This window comes from Kogia breviceps, chromosome 4, assembly GCF_026419965.1.
Source record: "Kogia breviceps isolate mKogBre1 chromosome 4, mKogBre1 haplotype 1, whole genome shotgun sequence".
NCBI lineage: Eukaryota > Metazoa > Chordata > Mammalia > Artiodactyla > Physeteridae > Kogia > Kogia breviceps.
The window spans coordinates 108,903,148-108,923,115 of record NC_081313.1 but is presented as its reverse complement, the minus strand read 5'-3'; the positions used below and the strand labels follow the sequence as shown (position 1 = coordinate 108,923,115).

Genomic DNA, 19,968 nt, shown 5'->3' with positions numbered 1-19,968 from the left:
TTGAGAGACAATAATAATTAATGCTAACACTTATGGAGCACTTACTGAATGCCAGACACGGTTCTAAGTGTTTTACTAACTTTATATATTATGTTCATTTAATCTTCATAATAACCCTAAAGATAGATAATACTCTCATTCTACGTAGGAACCATAGAAGGTCTAAGTAACTTATACACCATGAGTAAGAGAGGGAGCTGGGAGTTGAGCCCAGGTTAACTGGCTCAAAATCCTTACTTTTAACACAGTACTAAACAGTGTCCCAGGATGAAGAGAAGTGAAGTTATAGACGTGCCAAAATTGTAACATGACCTGCTAGAGGAAAGTTGTCAGTGGGTAGCTATTAAAGCAGTTTTGAGCAAGGCAAGATTATGGTCCAGTTTATGTTGGAGGAGGTCTATAGTAGGAAGGGCTGTGAGATTGGAGATAGGGAGCCTTAGTGGAAAGCTGATGTAGCAACGGGAGGTTGCCCAGAGCCTGATCTAGTTTGGTGTCTGTGGAAATGAGTAGAGAATTGGATGCAAAACGGGTGAAGTTGATTTTGTGGTAGGAGTGAGACATGGGACAAGTCTAGCTCTGATTTCTTACTTGGATGTCATCACTTGAGAGGCAGTGTTATTTGTACCAGGTAGCCCTCTTCCCTCTTGCTCTAATATGACTATTATTTATGTGATAAATATATTTATATTAAAATGACACTTAATTAAGAGTAGTGTTTGTATACTGTGTGTTAAATTTTTTAGGTATCAAAGGGGGCTGCTTGTTACTATGCTGAGTACCCATCAAAGTTGGGCTTACTTTACTGGTTAAAAAAAGTGTCACAGTACCTCTTTGACATTTTTTCAAGAGGATGTATGTAAAAATACCAGTGTATTTGAAAGCATTGCTAAGTTTGACCTATGCTAAAAAGGACCAGCTATTGGACAAGAGTGATGATAGAACTTTGCAGGAATGTTTCCAGTGGGCTCCATACTATTTTTCTGTAAATTCATGATTCTTTCTATTGTCTACTTCTCTCCTGTAGTGTGAATTTAGTGCTCTTGAAAAGGGCTGGACTGGCAGCCCTGCAGCTTCTGTATGCCCACAGCACAGAAGCACCACAGGTAGTGACAGTGCCAACATCCCTACACTGCCCCTGCCACGTGCCTTGCCCTGACTTGGAGAGGCCACCTCTGGAGGGGAGGGAAGAGTTTTGAATCCATGCCTTCTCTCTTAAGATTTCCAATAAGTGTGTCAGTTGTGCGGGGTGGGACACTGTACTCAGACTGTTAAATCAATATCCCTTATGCCACAAAACAAACAAAAAGCTATTATAATCTGATCTGCTCTGACTGGCTGAATGTGAACAAATAACCTAGAGGTGAGAATCTCCGTATGTCATTACGCAGTCATTTAGTCCCCGTTTGTCATTTATACATTTCCGTTAACTACACTAGCCATTGTGTATCATGGCTTTAGTTATGTAGTAATTTAGGCAACTGCAGACATTTTAACTGTGAAGTGATACTTATTTGCTTCTTTGATTTTATTTTTAGGTACAAGTTTACCTCAGAAAGTTTTAGGAACAACTGAAGAAATAAGTGGTAAGAAACATACAGAAGACACTACTTCTATGGCATCATCCTTACATTCTAGTCCTCCTGCGTCTCCTCAAGGTTCCCCTCGCAAAGGTAAGATAAAATAGTTCAAGCTAGTTCTTGTTACACCAGACAACACTACGTGGCACATATTCTGCTTTTGGTCTAATGGTAATAATAGAAAGTGTGAAGAAAAGTGTAACTGGTAATACTTCCTGAATTTTCATGTTTTGGATTGTGTTATTTATATGGTTTCCAGGTGTTTATGCATCATGGAGTTAGGACTCCTGCATTCAAAGTGTGGTCCTTCTTTGGTGGAGGACAAGTATAGATAACAATGAAGGCAGAACTCACAGTTGTTTTGGTCTGTGCAAATTCTTAATGTTATTCAAATTACCAATTAATTCAAGACAGTTCTATGGAGTATTTTAAAATAAGAATGTCTACAAGAAATTGTTTTTCACCAACTACAAGATTTAGGAAACAAAACAAATATTTAGGATGATACATTCCTTTCTTTAGTAATGGAGTGTTACTCAGGATTTATAATAACCTATACAGCACCCTTGTGGATTTTTACATTTATGCTAATGTAGAACCTTTTGAATTAAAAAATCTGAAATTGCTCTTCTTTATTTATCTATGTTTTCATAATTCAGACTGAAGCTTTTCTTTTTTTGACTAGCCTGGGTAGTATGCATGTAAGATGTCATTTCATGTCAGCTGCAAATGTAGCATTCTAAATAATGTGTGTGTTTCTTACATTGGCCCTCCACATTCTCTGTGTACCCTGGCGAAAAAGACTCCTTAGTCATGGCACTTCACAGATGTAAAAAAATTACATCCTTGAATAAACACAGTACAGAATGGTACATGGTCAGAGAGAAAACAAGTTAACAAATTCTAGCAGGAAGGAGAAGCTTCCAGAGCTTTCCTCAGCTCCTGTGTTCTAAGTTTCCCTCACTTTTGAGGGTTCTTTTTTATTTCTAGTAACTAAGTGACAGCAGAGTGGTACAGTGATGCCAGACCTTAGTTTGAATCCTGACTCTGTCCCTGGTGACAGCTGTGTTATTACAAGCAACTGATTTATAAGGTCAGGTCTCCTGTCTATAAGATCGTTTAGGGACCACCTATTTTAGGACGTTATTTAAGGATTAAATGAAATAATATCTGTAATGCTTGAGACGTGGTGAGTGTTTAGTAAATCGGAGTTTCTCTTCTTCTTCCCTGCTGCCACTCCAGGGCAGTATAACTCCATTACTGACCCTCTTCACTTAGCTGAGACTGGCTAGAATTTTCATTCGGGTTTTACTGGAAAAGCTTAGTAAAAATCAAATAAGACATATAAAAGTATATATAATAGATGTGTTTGTAAAACACAGGTTTCCGTTCCTGTTGTATACAGCTCATATATGATTTGGGAAGGCACACAGATATCTTTCATCTCTTTACTATGTATCCTATCCAGAGTACCCTTTATCAGGTCCCAAGGATTGGGGCTGAGAACAGTGCCTATTCACACAGATGGTCCAGATGAACAATGTCCATACGCTCTTAATGCTCTTTCAGGAACATCTTTACACCCTCCAGAGGTCCCTTTATAGACAGTTCTCTAACCAGGAAACTAGTTGAATTGGATTTGGTGTTTTATGGGTCAGTGTGACTTGTGGGAAGAGGTGTTAGGAACAGGAATTTCCCCATTGTTCTTATTCCAAACAAATGCATTTTAACCACTGGAATAGAGGAGTCTTTTCTCTATTGTGTCTTTCAGTATGTGGCCAACAGTTGGCCATGATGTTTATAGATTTGTGAGCCTGTCATAGTCATGTTTTGAATCCTTAGAAATCTGACAAAATTCTTTTCTTCAAAACTATTTCTACTTGTTTATTTCCATAGGTTTTTGCCAGTGGTCCGTGATTGAACAAAAATGTCATTAAACTAAGAATATGTTATTAGAATCTGTTTTTAGGTCTTGCTATACTTTGGAATAGTTCTTTGTTTTCTAACAGTTAAGAAAATAAGCCTATGTTCGCGATTTTTAAAAGGAGAATTTAAACAAGAAAGAACTGAAAAAGTGAGACATCAAGAGGCCTTAACCTTTATCTTCCCCGGTGCTTCTGGCAGGCAGCCTCTCTGCCTTGTAGAGAAAATAGGATCAGAAATTGTGCTTTATAAATACATCTATTGTAGATACTGTTTATATGTCATATCTGATTTTTGCTAAGCTTTTTCTTAGTAGAATCTGCCTGAAAATTCTAGACATAGTTACTTTTGAGAAATGATTCTGGTTGTTTGATACTCTTGTCATATTTTGGCTTATGATTTTACCAGCTTGGGTTACTTTCAGCAATTTTTTATTACCAGCTTATTCTGACCAAGGTAACCTTTCTCCTGTGTTCTGTCTTATTTATGCTATATAGTAGAGTCTCCATGCATTAAAAAATATGTTGCTGGATTTCAATTTTTCAGATATTGTCAAGATGTTAGAATTTTTTAATAGTGAAATGTTATAAAACCAGGCTAATTGTGATTAATTGGAAAGAATTAATTGACCATGACAGGGTTTTTGCATCTCTCCCTCCAGTTGGCAGTATCATATCTGATCACAGCATCCTGCTGCGCCTCTCAGGGTCTTCCTCATCCCCTCCCCGTGAGTCCAGCACCAAGATCAGTGGCCACAGCTGCCCCGGAATAGGTGGGGTTTACTTGCAAAAGAAAATCCAACAGATTACCAGGAGCACAGCCAAAAGAACAGACAGGACCGAGAAGGCCACTGAGGAGAATAGAGACAGGACAAGTTGTGAGAACACAGCCAGAAAAAGAATGACATCCCCGTTTAGAAGATTTAGGGAAAGAACTCTTTCAAGGGAGAGACTAGCCAACAGCAAAAAAGAGGACGCAGATCTCAATCAAGCTACAGAAAGCTGTGAGAAAGTGAAGGATGTTGGAAGCAACATCAAAGATGAGAAAGGGAATGACATCTTCAATTCAAATAGCCGAGGCAACAGTAACACTTTAAACTGCTTCTATACGCGATTCAAGTCTAAAAGGAGAAAGACACTCTGATGAAGTTCCTTACTTAATTTTAGTGTGAAATTTGTTTTCATTTATTAATGTAAATGTAGCTTAAATTAAGTCATTTGTCAAATAAGGCTCAGACAGACAACTTACTAAAATACTATTTATGAGCATTTTATGATTAGTGTTACAGGTCCTTTAACAACAAAATCATATCTGTTTAAAGTGCCTTATTTGTACATATGTTATTTTGCTAATGTTAGTAAACTTAATACTCTTGTTTTCTGTAGTTGGCTTTATTTCCTGCTGGTAGCAGTTGGGTCTGTGAGTGCAATAAGCAGAGGAGGCTTTTTAGGAACCAGTGTTTACTTTTACATTAAATCCCCCAGTAACAATCTGATCAGAACCTTTGCCTTAGATAATTGTGTTGCTATCTTATTACTGCAACTACTTTACAAGCTAAAGTGAAGTGTTTGGAAGGCAAGAAACTGTATCTTGTCCACATAAACTTTTTTATGTCATCCACTTTTCATATATACTCTGATCAGAGGAGGGAGGAGATAGTCTAACATAGCAGGTTCAAAAACATCTGGGAAACTTGTTAAAAACTTACTGTGGGGCTTCCCTGGTGGCGCAGTGGTTGAGAGTCCACCTGCCGATGCAGGGGACACGGGTTCGTGCCCCGGTCCAGGAAGATCCCACGTGCTGCGGAGCGGCTAGGCCCGTGAGCCATGGCCACTGAGCCTGCGCGTCCAGAGCCTGTGCTCCGCAACGGGAGAGGCCACAACAGTGAGAGGCCTGCGTACCACAAAAAAAATAGTTTACTGTGTCCCACTGCAGACCTTGTAAATTTGAATTGCCAGAAATAGGCCCAAGAATGTGTATTTTAATAAGCCTTCCAGGTGATTCTTAGAGTTAATTATATTTGACAAGTACTGATCTAACAGACATAAGAATGAAATTATTTTTAAAACAGTAAAGCAAGTCTATCCCCCAGGATAAAGAACAATGACTTTTTCTTTTGAGGAGGAATTTTTGAATTTTTTTTAGTTTATTTACCACATCCATTTTCTTGGTCCTTTTGAAAATTGACCGATCACTTCATGAAGGGCACTGAGAAATAGCAGTGATCCCAGGATCAGAGAACTGGGGTAGGAGTCAAGAGACTGACTTGCCTTGGCTTGTCCTATACCTGGCACAAAAGCCAAATGCAGATCACACATTTTCTGAGTCTTAATTTTTGTTTTTGAAATAGTTAATGACACTAAGTAATAAAGTTATTATTCAACAATTTTTTTGTAATAACTTGAGCTATATGTGAGTCTAAAGCCTGTAGTTCTTCTTGAGATTTCTAGGAATGGACCCAAAGGTCATGCACCTAATCAACCTCATTCTTCTCTCAGTGAACAAGAAGATAATTGTTTACTTCTTTGAGACCTACTCCTTGCTGGGATTACTACAGCATTTTCTTTATTTCTCAACAAAAGAAGTTTGGTTACTTTTCTAATAGTTACCCAAACAAACGATTGTGTACGTTAACTATCATGCTGCAGATTTGTTTTTGGAACCTTCCACCTTACTCCATCTCCACCCCTTCATTCCAGAGAATGCTAAAGAAAATCTCTCTAGCTATATCTGCTGTGCAGTAAGTCAGAGAGCAATTTAAAACAGGTAGATGCTGGTTTTTTTCGTGTTACATTCTTGTAAATCTGTCAGTTCAGCTATTTAATGTAATATTCTGCTAAATTGGTAAAGAAGGAGGAAACTAGGTATAAGAGTAAGTCCAAATCTAAAACAATTTATTTTAAAATACTAAAACAATGGCTTTTAACTTGGGGCAAGACTTCTTAGGTGACAGAAGCAAAATATCTAGGGTATTTGCAGTTTGCAAAAACAAAAATAAAATTCTTTCCCTTTAGTCCTGACTCCCCTTACATACCCCTGCCTCGAGGTGGTGTTTTGGACACTCAGGTCAGGCCTTGAAATATTTATATTAATCAAAGGGGAGGGGACATAGGGTTAAAAAGAAGTTGAGAAGTTCAGGATGTCTACTTTTTAATGTTTTGTAATGTATTTAATGCCTCTTGTTTTATTAAATGCTTGTAGCTATGTGAGAGCCTGGGAGAGATTTACCTTTGAACTAGTTTTCTCAGTAATACTGGGTTTTGACTTACTATTTCTTGAATTTGAAATTAAATTGGTGCCGTGTGGGTAGGTAGGTGAATGGATATGTAAAGGAACATGTACAGAAAATCGACACCATTACATCTACATAGATGGAAATTGACATTGATACTCACTTTATGTTTTGTTCTTTTTATATTTTTCTTTGTCCTCTCCCTGACCCTCCCCACTCCCGTTCCCTTGTTTTGTAGTTTGATCAGTTGTCTTCTCTCATTCAGGTTATACACTTATACCATCAGCTAAATCTGACAACTTGTCTGACTCCAGCCATAGTGAGATTTCTTCACGGTCCAGCATTGTGAGCAATTGCTCTGCTGACTCCATGTCTGCAGCTCTACAGGATGAACGGTGTTCCTCCCAGGCTGTGGCAGTCCCTGAATCCACTGGAGCATTTGAAAAGACAGAGCACTCCTCAGGGATAGGAGACCATAGTCAGCCTGGCCCTGGGTAAACATCCTTGCCTGTGTTCACATCACAAAACCCAAGCCGAGTGGCCACTGCAAGCAGTGCTCCCTAATTTGAACCTAAAACCACCCCCACCAAAGGGGTAGTTGAAAGAACAGGAGAACCAAGCATGTATTCTCTATACTGAATATGCAAATAAGTACTATTTTGAAAGATATGTGGGTGCTCATTTTTTAAGTGTTACTGGATTCAAGTAACTTATATCATGTATCTTTTTGATCAATAAGAACTCAAAGTGAAGATGCTATTTGTAGGTGGGAAGTAGTTCTTGCATTCTGGCTGTAAGGTTAGAGATTGCGCAAAAAGAGTGTGTAATGGGAAGTACCCTCAGTGCTATACACGTTGTAGACAGATTGGGAGAGTAGGACTAGTCCTTGATCCTTACTCTCTCAAAGTATGATTTGGAGAGTAAGAATTATCAGCTAGCAAAAAGTCAATTAAAAAAAAAAAAAGTCAATTCTAAATTTCTATTTAGAATCAAACAAAATGGTAATCTTCAGAAAGCATTGAGAAAGTTGATTCTAAACTGATACTGTTAAATCTGGTACACTTTAATATGAAAAATTTAAGATGTAGTGAAATATTATCATCATACTTGTAAAGGTTTCTAAACTATGGTTCTTTAGACCAGGAGTCAGCAAACTTTTTCTGTAAAATTTAGATAGTAAATATTGTAGACGTAGCTGGCTGTAAGCTCTCTGTTGCAATTGCTCAACCCTGCTATTGTTGCACCAAAACAGCCTTAGACAATTTGTAAACAAATGGGCATGCTGTGTCCCAATAAAACTTTATTTACAAAAACAGTTAGAGGGCTGGATTTGCTCTTGGGCTCTAGTTTGCTGATCCCTGCTCTATATGCTCTGTACAATAAATCAGGGAGTCACAAACCTTTTGTGGGGTGGGCAGGTAAAGGCCCATTTAAAGGAGTACATATTTTAGGCTTTGCAGGCTGCATATGGTCTCTGTCTCAAAATCTTTGGAGTATTTTGTTCCATTTTGTTCAAACCCTTTAAAACGTAAAAACCATGCTTTGCTCAAGACCATAAAAAAACAGGCTGTTGGCTTGATTTGGTCCATGAAAGTAAGTTTGAGAACCCTTGCTTTAAATGATAGAATTCATTTAGTAGTAGGTAATTGGGGAAGTTGCTTTTTCCTTGGCACCTCAGAGACACTGAAAAATAAAACATGGTTCCTGTAATTGAGGATTCTTAATTCTGTGTGCATGGAGAGAATCTAGTGTTGCATTATGTTGACCAAGAATGAAAATGTATACTTAATTTTATTCATTTCAAACCTCATCCTTCATAATAATTCAAGAAAAATTCTGAGGAAACCTTTTAAGTATTTGAGTTTCTTCAGTGTGTGTTTCGAGCTAAGTATTAACATTAATGCCAGTACAAATTTAGTGATGATTGATTACAGTGTCATTTTTTTCCACAAGGTTATGTTGGCTTTAAACACTTGTGATGCATGTTCTGTAGTCTCTTGTAGGCAGTAATACTTGCAATGGACTGAAGAAAATTTTTCCATTAAGCCAGTAAATTACTTTTAATTGTGTATATCCAATTTTAGGTGGACACTCTCAAAGCCATCACTAATCAAGAATTTAGCTGTCTCATCTTCTATGAGCAATGACGAGATTTCTCACGAGCATATCATTATAGAAGCAGCTGATAGTGGTCGTGGAAGTTGGACTTCCTGTTCAAGCAGCTCCCATGACAACTTCCAAAGCCTTCCAAACCCAAAAGGCTGGGATTTTTTGAACTCTTACCGACATACCTATTTGGATGGTCCCATAGCTGAAGTTGAACCCACTGACTGTGAGCCCTGTACCTGTCCTAAAGGCTGCTCTCTAACTTGTGGTCAGTGTAAAGGAAGCCTAGAGACTAATCAGATGAGGCAGAGTTGGGCTTCCTCTAGTTCTCTGTCTGATACATACGAACCAAACTATGGGACAGTTAAACGGAGAGTGTTGGAGAGCACCCCAGCTGAGTCATCTGAAGGCTTGGACCACAAGGACGGCATCGACCCCGTTTATAAAACTGTTACTTCGAGTACAGAAAAGGGCTTAATTGGTAAGTTGTGTGTTCTTTGTCATATTTGTGGCATTTAGAATTTAAGTGGTAAAGTGACCTTGGCCCAGAATTTTCTTCTTGGAAAATTCCCTTCTCTTATGCTAATCTCTCTTTCCTCCCTCCACATGCAAATTACTTGCAAAAAGTTCATGATTTCTCAAGGGCTTTGGGGCAGATATTCAAGCCATTTAAAATGAAAAAGCTGACATGCAGGAATTTAATAAGGGTGACAGGTTTATATGTCTTGTTTTGCTTTTGAGATCTTTTTGGTTTTATTAAGAAAATATTATTGCATTACTGTGCAGTAGTAATAAAGGGATTATTCTCTTTGCCACCTCATAAATTGTTTGGACCCTACTTGCTTTGCATACATGGTACAAACTTTGAATCTGATACAACTTTTAGGTAGTACAGGTGTGGTGGAAAAAGTGTGATAAAGAAGTCCAAAACAGGGACTTCCCTGGCAGTCCAGTGGTTAAGACTCTGCACTTCCACTGCAGGGGGCACGGGTTTGATCCCTGGTCAGGCAACTAAGATCCCACATGCTATGCGATGCAGCCAAAAAAAAAAAAAGACCCAAACATTTTTCATTATACCCTCCTAGCACATATCATGGGTGCGCCAGCTTCTGTTTGTGGATTCCGTTCTAACCATGCCGCTTTCTTGGTGTATTCTTTTAGTATTTGGCCGTCAAATACATTTTTTTTCCTTATTCTTGAGTTTATATAAGTACTTAGATATAATAGCACCTGTGAGTTTTTTTTCATGTGGAGTGACTGTACTTTGAGTCAATATTACCATAAACAACTCTTTATACTATATTCATGATGTCAATTTAAACTACTAAACATATGAAAGACACATGCTTTTTTAGCATATTTATTTTTTACTTGTCAAATTTCATTATAGGTTAGATTTTTTAGTTCATTTTTTTCCAAGGATTTTTTATTAAAGCCTTTTAGGTAACTGTTATATGGATATACAAGCACATGTGTGCAAGGATGTAAAATCTTTCTCTTCTTATCCATTTGGGAAAATAGATTTAAAAAATTTTTTTGTTCATTTCTAGATGACTGGGCAAAATCACTTAACATTCTTCATTCTTGTCTTCTTTTCACAACCTCTCCACCCCCTCCCCACTCCATTCTCCTCAGATGGGAATGGAAATCCTTTCTGAACTTGATACTACATGCAGATTTTACTGGTAGAGTTGTAGAAATTTCAGCATGGGCAAACTTGATTCTCTAAGGGGAGAATTTAATGATCCTTTTAAATTCTTCTTGTATATAGATAGTGTTTGTATTTTAAAAGTTACTTACATGATCAAGATACTCAGAGCCATTTGTCCTGTGAGTCTTGTGGATTGGTCTTAATTTCATGGAACTTCCTTTTTAACTTATTTCTGATGCTTTTTGAAGCTTTGCCTTAGACCCAGGGTGTACAAACTTAGGGCAAAAGATTTTAAGTCACCATTATTTTTTATGTCCACTAAAATCAGAGAAACTTAATTTAAGATGGATTTCCTAAAATTATGGCTTTTCTTCTCACTTAATCACAGAGCAGAGGTTAGGAATAAGGTCCTTGAAGGAATTAGTTCCTCTTTAAAGTTGTTTATATGCCAGCACTGACATGAAATAGCCCTTAAGTAGAAGGCCTAAACGTCATTTCTATGAAAATCCCCCCATTTAATAGAGTATAGATGTTCAGGGTGAATTCTTAAACGTCTCTGACTCACCACCTTTGGGGCTGGTATTCCTTGAGGAATTTGTCACACACTTCTGTGATTTGTGGTCTGACCTGTGAAAGGAGGAAGCTTGTCATCAGTGTCATCTCCTTCAACTGTCTCATTCTATTTAATGTTTGTAAAACCCAATGTAATTTATGTATTTTAAAAACAAGGTTAAATATCAAGTTTATTAAGCTTATTAAAAGTGTTTTTAACCTGCTGCCATTGTGTTCAAATATATTCATTTTGTCAGTTTTTAAGTTCTATTTTGTCATTGTAATAAGTTTCAGTATGGTTTTTTTTTCATTTCTTATATTTTTCATTAACATTTCCATTGCTTATTTTTCATGCCAGTGTACTGTGTCACTTCACCCAAGAAGGAGGATAGGTATAGGGAGCCACCTCCCACTCCTCCAGGATACATGGGGATTTCTTTAGCAGACCTAAAGGAAGGACCCCACCTACACCTAAAACCTCCAGATTATAGTGTGGCAGTGCAGAGGTCAAAGATGATGCATAACAGCCTCTCTAGACTGCCACCAGCTTCTCTCAGTAGCAACCCTGTGGCCTGTGTTCCTTCGAAGATCGTAACTCAGCCTCAGAGGCATAATTTGCAGCCATCCCATCCTAAACTAGCAGATGTGACTGACGCAGATAGCGAAGCAGATGGTATGTTGACAAACTACCTTAATGCCTCTTAAATGAATTGCTAAACACATTGAATGGTCTTTGCTCTGGTATTTCACATAATCAGAAATGTTTTCTTTAACTGCTTTAGAAATCTCTGTTAAAAAAAGAAATGCCTAAATACGATGGTGTGTTTTTTGTAAGTGGAGAGGGCAGGCTGATTGTATTTAATAGATAGCAGCTCAGTGCAAAAGGATAATTTTAAGAGGAGGCACTTGACATTGGTAGAGTTGTGTTTTACACTAATGCACGGACACCTGAAACTCCAAGTATCAAAATGTCAAATTATCTGAAATCATGCTGTTTGATAGAGTTCCTCTTATTAGCAGAACTCTTGACCAACTTTGCAATTTTGGCAATAAATGAATTTTATCCTTTTAAACAATCTAGTGATAAAGTGGTTAAAAAGCAGTTCTGAATTCCAGTTGATTGTCAGCCTTCAGTGTGATCAGAACTCAAAAATGTCATTACAATAAAATCTGGCCTTTGATGGGATATTTGAAAGGATTTCTTTGTTGAAATTGACTAATTTTTTAAACAAATAACTAGATTGTTAGTTGATCTTCATTAATATGCTGACCTGCCACTTAACTGTGTTTCTATTATTTTCAGAAAATGAACAGGTTTCAGCAGTGTAGCCTTTGGATTGACCTGATTGAAGTCTACTGAAAGTCACGGAGGAAGGAGTGAGCAGAACGAACTCACAATTCTGCAGGCCGTTGCCAACAGATAGCTCGCTGCTCCTGCTGCTAACCCAGAGGTTTTATTTCCTGTACTCTGAGCAATGAGATAGCCCTGAATCATGCTTCCTTTCATTTAATCCCTGCAGATGCATAGTTTCCTCAGCTATGGATGTTGTGCCTGGATACCAGTCTTCGCTTTGCACACCAGACCTGCCTTGGGACCACAGTTACTAGAGCAAATTCAAACTCGAGTCCTCCCCATATATATCACTATAGATTTTCCTTTAACATGTTATTTTTAAGATAGTAATAGTGGTAGTATTTTCAAGCCATAGCTTGGGTTAACAGACAAATTCAGAATGTCTGCCAATACCAAGGATATTTTTATGTATTTGAAAAGTAACTTATTATTTGAAGTTTTGTGGTTTTGTTTGTATTTGGGAGCTCTTGTTAATTGATGTTCATGTTTGAGGCCATAAAACTATGTCTCTGATTTGACCAAACTGAAGCCATCTTTACAGGATGATGTTTGATCTATACAGAGATGTAATCATCTGTAGCACCAACGAAACGTAGGGTCTCAGTTTGAGTGGAACAGGAATCTCCGGTTGCTGTTGAGGTGTTAGGAAGGAGAATACTGCCATCTGCTGGTCAGGATTTGGAAAGCCAAATGAAGCTACCACAGGGTCCTAGCAGTCTCTTGGGAAAAGGAAGGGGGTATGATGGGGTGTGTAGCAACCCTAATTTCCAAAGAATGAAATGTTTATCTTACGTAACATGTATACCAATTCTTTCTGAAGTGAAAGTCATTCTCTAACTGTAACTATAAGTATAAATCCAGTAAATAGAGAATGAGTTCTAGACAGTTCTACTCTGTAGAAACCCATACCTAAAATTTTTCACAACTCAAATATGGAGTGTTTTTAAAGGACATGTTATCTTTGGCGGTATAGCTATGAAGATCAATTTAGCTTTATGCGGTGTTCTGCAGCACCCACCACGCAACCCCCGTCTCACAGCACAAGGCTGTTTTTAATCTTCATAAACCCTGCAGCTCCCAGTGCCTGCAGGTAAAGCTCATTAGCACACCGAGGTCTATAATTGGTTGAAAATTTGTGGGGGAAAGAGGAGCTAGAATTATGGAAGATATTATTTCTTGGTTTTCACTGTAGGCCTTGAGAGGAAGGAGATATATATATATATATATATATATATATATATATATATATATATATATATTTAACAGCCTGTTGGGCTTGGCACTCTTAAGTATTTAATTAAAATTTCAGTGGCTGTTTACTGGATGAGGTAGACTTTCCGCATTTAAAAAAGATTAAGTATGATGTTTTCTACATCTTAAGTTTAAATTTTTTCATTTGTTTTTTAGTGTAAAGGCAAGTGAAAGGTTAATAAACTTCTGTGACTACCAAAAAAAAAAGCCAAAGCCATTAATGTGTACTACCCAAATCAACTTGGAGCCAAAAATAGGTTTACTTCTGAATGGTTATCCATATGTGAATTTATAGGATTTAGTTGGCTTATTACTTCCTTTTGAAAAGTTTGTTCTCATTTTTTCCTAGCTCTCTCTTCCTTCTATCATCCTCCTGTTTCCTTCGTTTTAAAATCATAAATCAGTACCAACTGGTAAATGGCAGTAGTCCATCTTTTCTATCAAAATGATAATATCTTCATTTTAGGAAAAATAGCATGTCTGAAAAATTCCCATGGGCAAAAAACTGTAAATATGAAACTTAAGCCTTAGAAATTAACCCCAGGTATGTTAGAATGAGGCTAGTTGGCTCCATAGCTTTCTTGGCCCATTGAAATGGAAAGTAACCTGGATCAAAAATCCTTGTTTGAAAGTCACACTGTAAAGGTTTGATCTATAAACAGTGGTCCTGTGATCATAAATTTTTCTTTCACTGATTTACACAATATTATTTTCATGTCCAGAGCAAAACAAAGTGAAGATATTTTTGCTACAACCATCTTTTTATCCAGTTTGGGTATTTATTCTCACCATTTTATATCCACTCCCCAGAAAAATGTGCTGTTTGCACAGTATCTGTTTTTTTAGCAGGTCTTTCAAACCAGATGGGAGCCTTCTCCATCGTTGTCCTCAATGTTGTGGATAATATCTTGCACAGAGAGTCAGAGGCTTGTGGTTTTGGACTTGCACCTTGTAGCTGCCTTTGTTTCCTGTAGCTTGAAATGTGAGTGTTTGGATCAGCTGATCACATTGATCAAGAACTAAAGCCAAATGCTTTCTAGTTTGATATGTATTTATCCCTTAAAAAATCGTGGCGTTTTGATCTTTATATTCTAATTTACGGTACATTCCTGCCTTCTCTTAGTTTGTCATGTGACTAGAACAAGAGAAGCCTTAACCTATACTTCCTCCAATTCAAAATGCCTGTTTGTTTTTATTTTATAAATTTATAAGTATACTGAAGAGATCTGTGCCCTCATTGTACCAACAACTCTGAATCTGCCAGGGCTATTGAAGCAGTAAATCCTCACTGCAAACTTTTGCCAAATAATAAGTTTCAACAAAAATCTCTGCATAATGAAAGATTTGGAGAATTAGTAAATCCAATATATACTTCCATAAAGGTTTATTGTAATTTAATAGAGTCTTGCTTTCTCCAAATGGTTACTTGCAGTATGATATTTGGGGAGAAAAAGCCTTTAAATGGTTTTTCTTGAGGGTGATGTTGCATTGTCATCATCTGCATAACCACCTTGAGAATCTCTCCTAGGCTTGAAATGTGACAGTAATCATGGAGATATCCAAGAACAATTCTAATTTTTATAAAGTGTTTTCTCCCCTTTAAAAAGAAGGGGAGAAAGAGTTTCCTTGTATATTTAAGACTCTGATTATTATTCTGATACATACGTTTCTAAAAAATGTGATATTAAAGTAGATGTATCCCTTTAGTATTACCGTAAATGTGATATAGCAAAGGGATAAATCTTCAAATAAGTGTCACAGTACATTTTCAAATTTAAACTTGAACCCCAGTTCATCTTTAATTTCTGTTGTGCTTTTTTAAGGCTTCTTTACTTTTGTTATACAGAATACAGTTGTACTTAACCTTTTAAAATTGAAACGTGAGCTGATCAGCAAAGGACAAAAACAAAACTGCACAGTCATAATAATCAAATAGCAATTATACTGCACAATTCAGTGATTGTAAAGTGTCCTGTAACAAGCAATGTTTGTCTCCTATTTTTTGATACCTCTTAAACTTATGTCTTTTAGAAAGACAGTGCCTCTGTATGCTTTTTGTATTTTTATTGAGTGTAAATATTTGTTATATTTTTGGTTAAGAGAATGTAAAAGTACCATTTATTATTATCATATCTACTAATACATTGGTGGAATCAATAAAGAATCTAATTAATCTCTGCACTTTATGGCTAATGTATGGGAGCAGGTTATATACCCAGTCATTCAAGAGGACCAGTCTGGGACCTGCAATGGTGTGAAGGCATTTTTTGTTTTAAGTCTCCAGAGAAATTGGAATTGTCCAATTATGGTTGACATTATGGTATCTGTGAAACACCTAGCTATTTTGTTTAGTTTTTTTAAAGTGTATTCAACTACAAACCAAGTTTAACAGTGGCTTAAACCCTATTGGACTGTTTTTCTTTTATAACAGGAAAGTCTACTAGCAGACTGTTTAGGGCTGGTATGGGGATTCTACAGTTCTGTTGTGGTCTCAGGGATTCTGATGTTTACACCTGAGGGCATCACTGCAGTGCTTCAAGAAGGAAGGGTTTGCAGGAAAGGTGCAAATGTGTATCCCTTTTATTAGCCAAACTACAGCTTTTCTAGAACTCCACTTGCATAATTCTGCTTACCTCCCACTAGTCAAAACTGTCACATGACCAGTGGCTGCAAGGAAACCTGGGAAATGAACTTTTTTAGCTGAGCAGTGGATGGCACCAAATAAAAGTGGTATTCTTTTCAGTGAAGAAGGAAAGAATGGATATTGAATGGGCAGCTAGCTCGGTCTACCACAGCATGCCTATTGCCCACTCCTTCAAGAAGTGCATTTACATGTAAGTGCAATAATTTATTTATTGGGATCAGATCCTAGGACCCTGGCAAAGAAGGGGGAAATTCTCCTTTAGTACTCCTTTGTAAAGTTTCCCAGTCGCTCCTCTGTACCCAGAGAATATTACTCCCCTGCTAGGTAAGGCTTCTACCTCCTCCCAGTTTACCTCCTCCCAACACACACACACACACACACACACCAGGGTTTCCTCGGGGCCACTCCTTCCCCTGATCTTTCCACAGTTACTAGTTTATTCCTTTATTTCGAAAATATTAAACACAAGTGTAGTCGGTTGAATAATAACTACTTAAAAATATCAAGCTCTAATCCCTGGAACTTTAAAGGTTACTGAAAAGGGTCTTTGCAGATTTACTTAAGCATTCTGAGATAAGGCAATTACTTTGGATTCTCTGGGTGGGCCCTAAATGCTATCACAAGTGTCCTTAGAGAGGCAAAGGACGATAACACAGAGGAGAAGGCACTGTGAAGCTGGCAGAGAGTTGTAGCTGTGGGCAGCAGAATGCTAACAGCCACCAGGAACTAGAAGATACAAGGAAGAGCTCCTTCCTTAGAGCTTCCAAAGGAAGTGCCACCCTGCCAACATCTTGATTTTGGTCTTCTCACCTGTTGTTTCAACCACCCCATTTTTGGTAATATGTTAACAGCAGCCCTAGGAAACTTAATACATGCTACTGTTTTTGTCTGAGTTTAAGGACCCAGAGCCTGCAATTAAAGGCTATAGTGGTCCATAAGTACACCTCGGGTACTGTGAGCCCTGTCTCACTACCTTCAAGAAGAATTTGTTAAACCAAGGTAAGAGAGGCCCAGAGGCCTCCTCTCCAGCAGCCTGGTTAGGCTATTGTTTTTCCAAGTGTTCACAGAAGGGACATTCCTATCATCCTTGCCACACTTGATATTTTTCATTTTTCTCATTTCAGGTGTTCTGGTGAGTATGTACTAGTATCTTTATGTGGTTTTGATTTTAATTTCTATAATTACTAATAATGCTAAGCATCTTTTCAAATGCTTACTGGCCATTTGGATACTGTCTTTTATATAGTGTCTTTTTTAGGTCTTTTGTTTTTTATTTGTTGCTAGAGTATTGAAATACAATTGTTTTATAATGACTTGTATATAACAACCGTGCTCAATTCATTTATTAATCCCAACAGGTTTTAGAATCTTCTGAATTTTCTATATTCTCCTGGAAATTTTCTCCAGGTAGTGAGCTGGGGCCATGGTGTAGGGCTCACCCTTTTGTTTCTTATGCTCTCAAGGATTAGTGTCCTTCAGTGCCTGGTGTCCAGGATATTAAGTGGCATTGTTTTATACATTTTGTCTAGTTTTTCAATTGTTTCAGACAGGAGGGTAAAATGGTAGCTTCTCCATCTTGACCAGAAGCAGAAATCCACATATAAAATTTTAATACAACTCTCTCAGTAAATGAGAGCATACACCCACATTCTCCCTGCCCCACCCCCAAATCAGTAAGGATATAGAAGATTGGAACAACACAACTAACACACTTAATCTAATGAATCTGTATAAAACACTGAATTAACAACAATTGCAAGATAAACATTACTTCTAGGTGATCATGGAGCATTTATCAACGTTAACTATATATTGGGCCATAAACTATTAACAGATTTCAAAGGGTTGGACTCATAGAGAAGGCTGTCTGCAACAGAATTAAATGAGAAATTAGTAACAAAAATTACAAAATTTGGAAGTTAAAGAATGTACCTCCCAGTAACCTGATGGAAGGTAGAAATTATTTTGAACTGAATGAAAATAGGAATATCAAAACCTTTTGGATTTGATTAAAAGGAATTATATAGCCTTAAGTGCATATATTAGAAAAGTAGGGGCTTCCCTGGTGGCGCCATGGTTGAGAGTCCGCCTGCCGATGCAGGGGACGTGGGTTTGTGCCCCGGTCTGGGAAGATCTCACATGCCGCGGAGCGGCTGGGCCTTTGAGCCATGGCCACTGAGCCTGCACGTCCGGAGCCTGTGCTCTGCAACAGGAGAGGCCACAGCAGTGAGAGGCCCACATACCGCAAAAAAAAAAAGAAAAGTAGAGAGGCTAAAAATGAATTAGCTAAACATTCTTCTCGAGAAACCAGAATAATAGCAAATTAAATTCAAATAGATGGAAGAAAATAATAGCAGAAATGTGTAACACGTTAAAAAAAATGATTAGCAAAACAGTATATATTCTTTTAAAAGACTAATGCTAAACTCTTGGTGAGGATGATCAAGGAAAAAGAAAAATGGCAAAACTAACCAATGTTATAAACATAAAACAGTCATTATTATTATAGTCATTAAAGAGACACTTCAAATAATTAAAATGTGGATGAAATATACATAGAAAAACAAAACTTAGAAAAACTGTAATAAGAAGGAAAATTTAATTGTTTTATAACTGTTAAAGAAGTTGAGTCTGTCATTTAAAAATGTTTCCATAAAGAAAACTTGTCCTGGATGGCCTTATCTATGTTATACCAGAATTTTATAGAAGTAATAATACTATATAACAAAATCTCAGCAATAGTGGGGATTTGTTAAATAAGATCCTCATAAGAAAACACTAAAAATAAAGGAAATGAGTGGTATATTCAACTGTCTTAAAATTAAAAACATGTTTATCCAAAAAATACAGTTTAAAAGAACAAAAGGCCACAGAGTTGTAAAATATATTGTAATTTATATACGTTTCAAAGCACAGGCATCAAGAATATACAAAGTACTTCTTTCCATCAAAAGAAAAAGAGCACCCGGGGCTTCCCTGGTGGCGCAGTGGTTAAGAATCCGCCTGCCAACGCAGGGGACACGGGTTCAAGCCCCGGTCTGGGAAGATCCCACATGCCGAGGAGCATCTAAGCCCGTGCGCCACAACTACTGAACCTGTGCTCTAGAGACCACAACTACTGAGTCCGCGTGCTACAACTACTGAAGCCCGCGCGCCTAGAGCCCATGCTCTGCAACAAGAGAAGCCACTGCAGTAAGAAGCCTGTGCATTGCCACAAAGCATAGCCCGCACTTGCTGCAACTAGAGAAAGCCCGCATGCAGCAACAAAGACCCAACGCACCCAAAAATAAATAAAATAAATAATTTTTTTTTTAAAAAAGGAAAAAGAGCACCCAGTAGAAAAGTGGGTAAAATAATTAAAGAAGCACTTCATAAAAGAGGGGAAACTGTCCAATAAACATGAAAAGGTGCCTAATCTCATTATTAAGAACCTCTACATAAGTTTGGATTTGATGATGAGGGAAGTGTTAACCGTGCTGCCTTCTATTTGGAGTGTGGTGGCAGATGATCAAACGTCAAAAGCTATCTTTTGGAAGAAACAAGAACAGGGCTAAATTTGGGGGAAGCTGTCGTTTAAAAATGCACTTGGAACCACCAGATGGTGCCACGCTACAGTGTGACTCCTCCTGGGATCTTTCTTTTTGTTTGGTTTTTTGTTTGTTTGTTTTTTTTGTTTTT

The 19,968-nt window shown here is 37.6% G+C and overlaps 1 protein-coding gene across 18 annotated transcripts in view; it reads left to right on the top strand.

Annotated features, from left to right (window-relative positions):
* Positions 1-19,968, top strand: part of RAPGEF6 (Rap guanine nucleotide exchange factor 6) — a 249,402-nt gene that overhangs the window by 204,293 nt on the left and 25,141 nt on the right. For 12 of the 18 annotated variants that reach the window (XM_067031533.1, XM_067031531.1, XM_067031532.1 and 9 more), the window contains 6 exons: positions 1,536-1,670; positions 6,998-7,226; positions 8,817-9,319; positions 11,400-11,714; positions 12,345-14,628; positions 16,390-16,480. In XM_067031533.1, coding sequence (XP_066887634.1) covers positions 1,536-1,670; positions 6,998-7,226; positions 8,817-9,319; positions 11,400-11,714; positions 12,345-12,370 — 1,208 coding nt within the window. In that variant the 3' untranslated portion in view covers positions 12,371-14,628; positions 16,390-16,480. The other 6 variants (XM_067031538.1, XM_067031537.1, XM_067031530.1 and 3 more) reach the window with 5 other exon arrangements.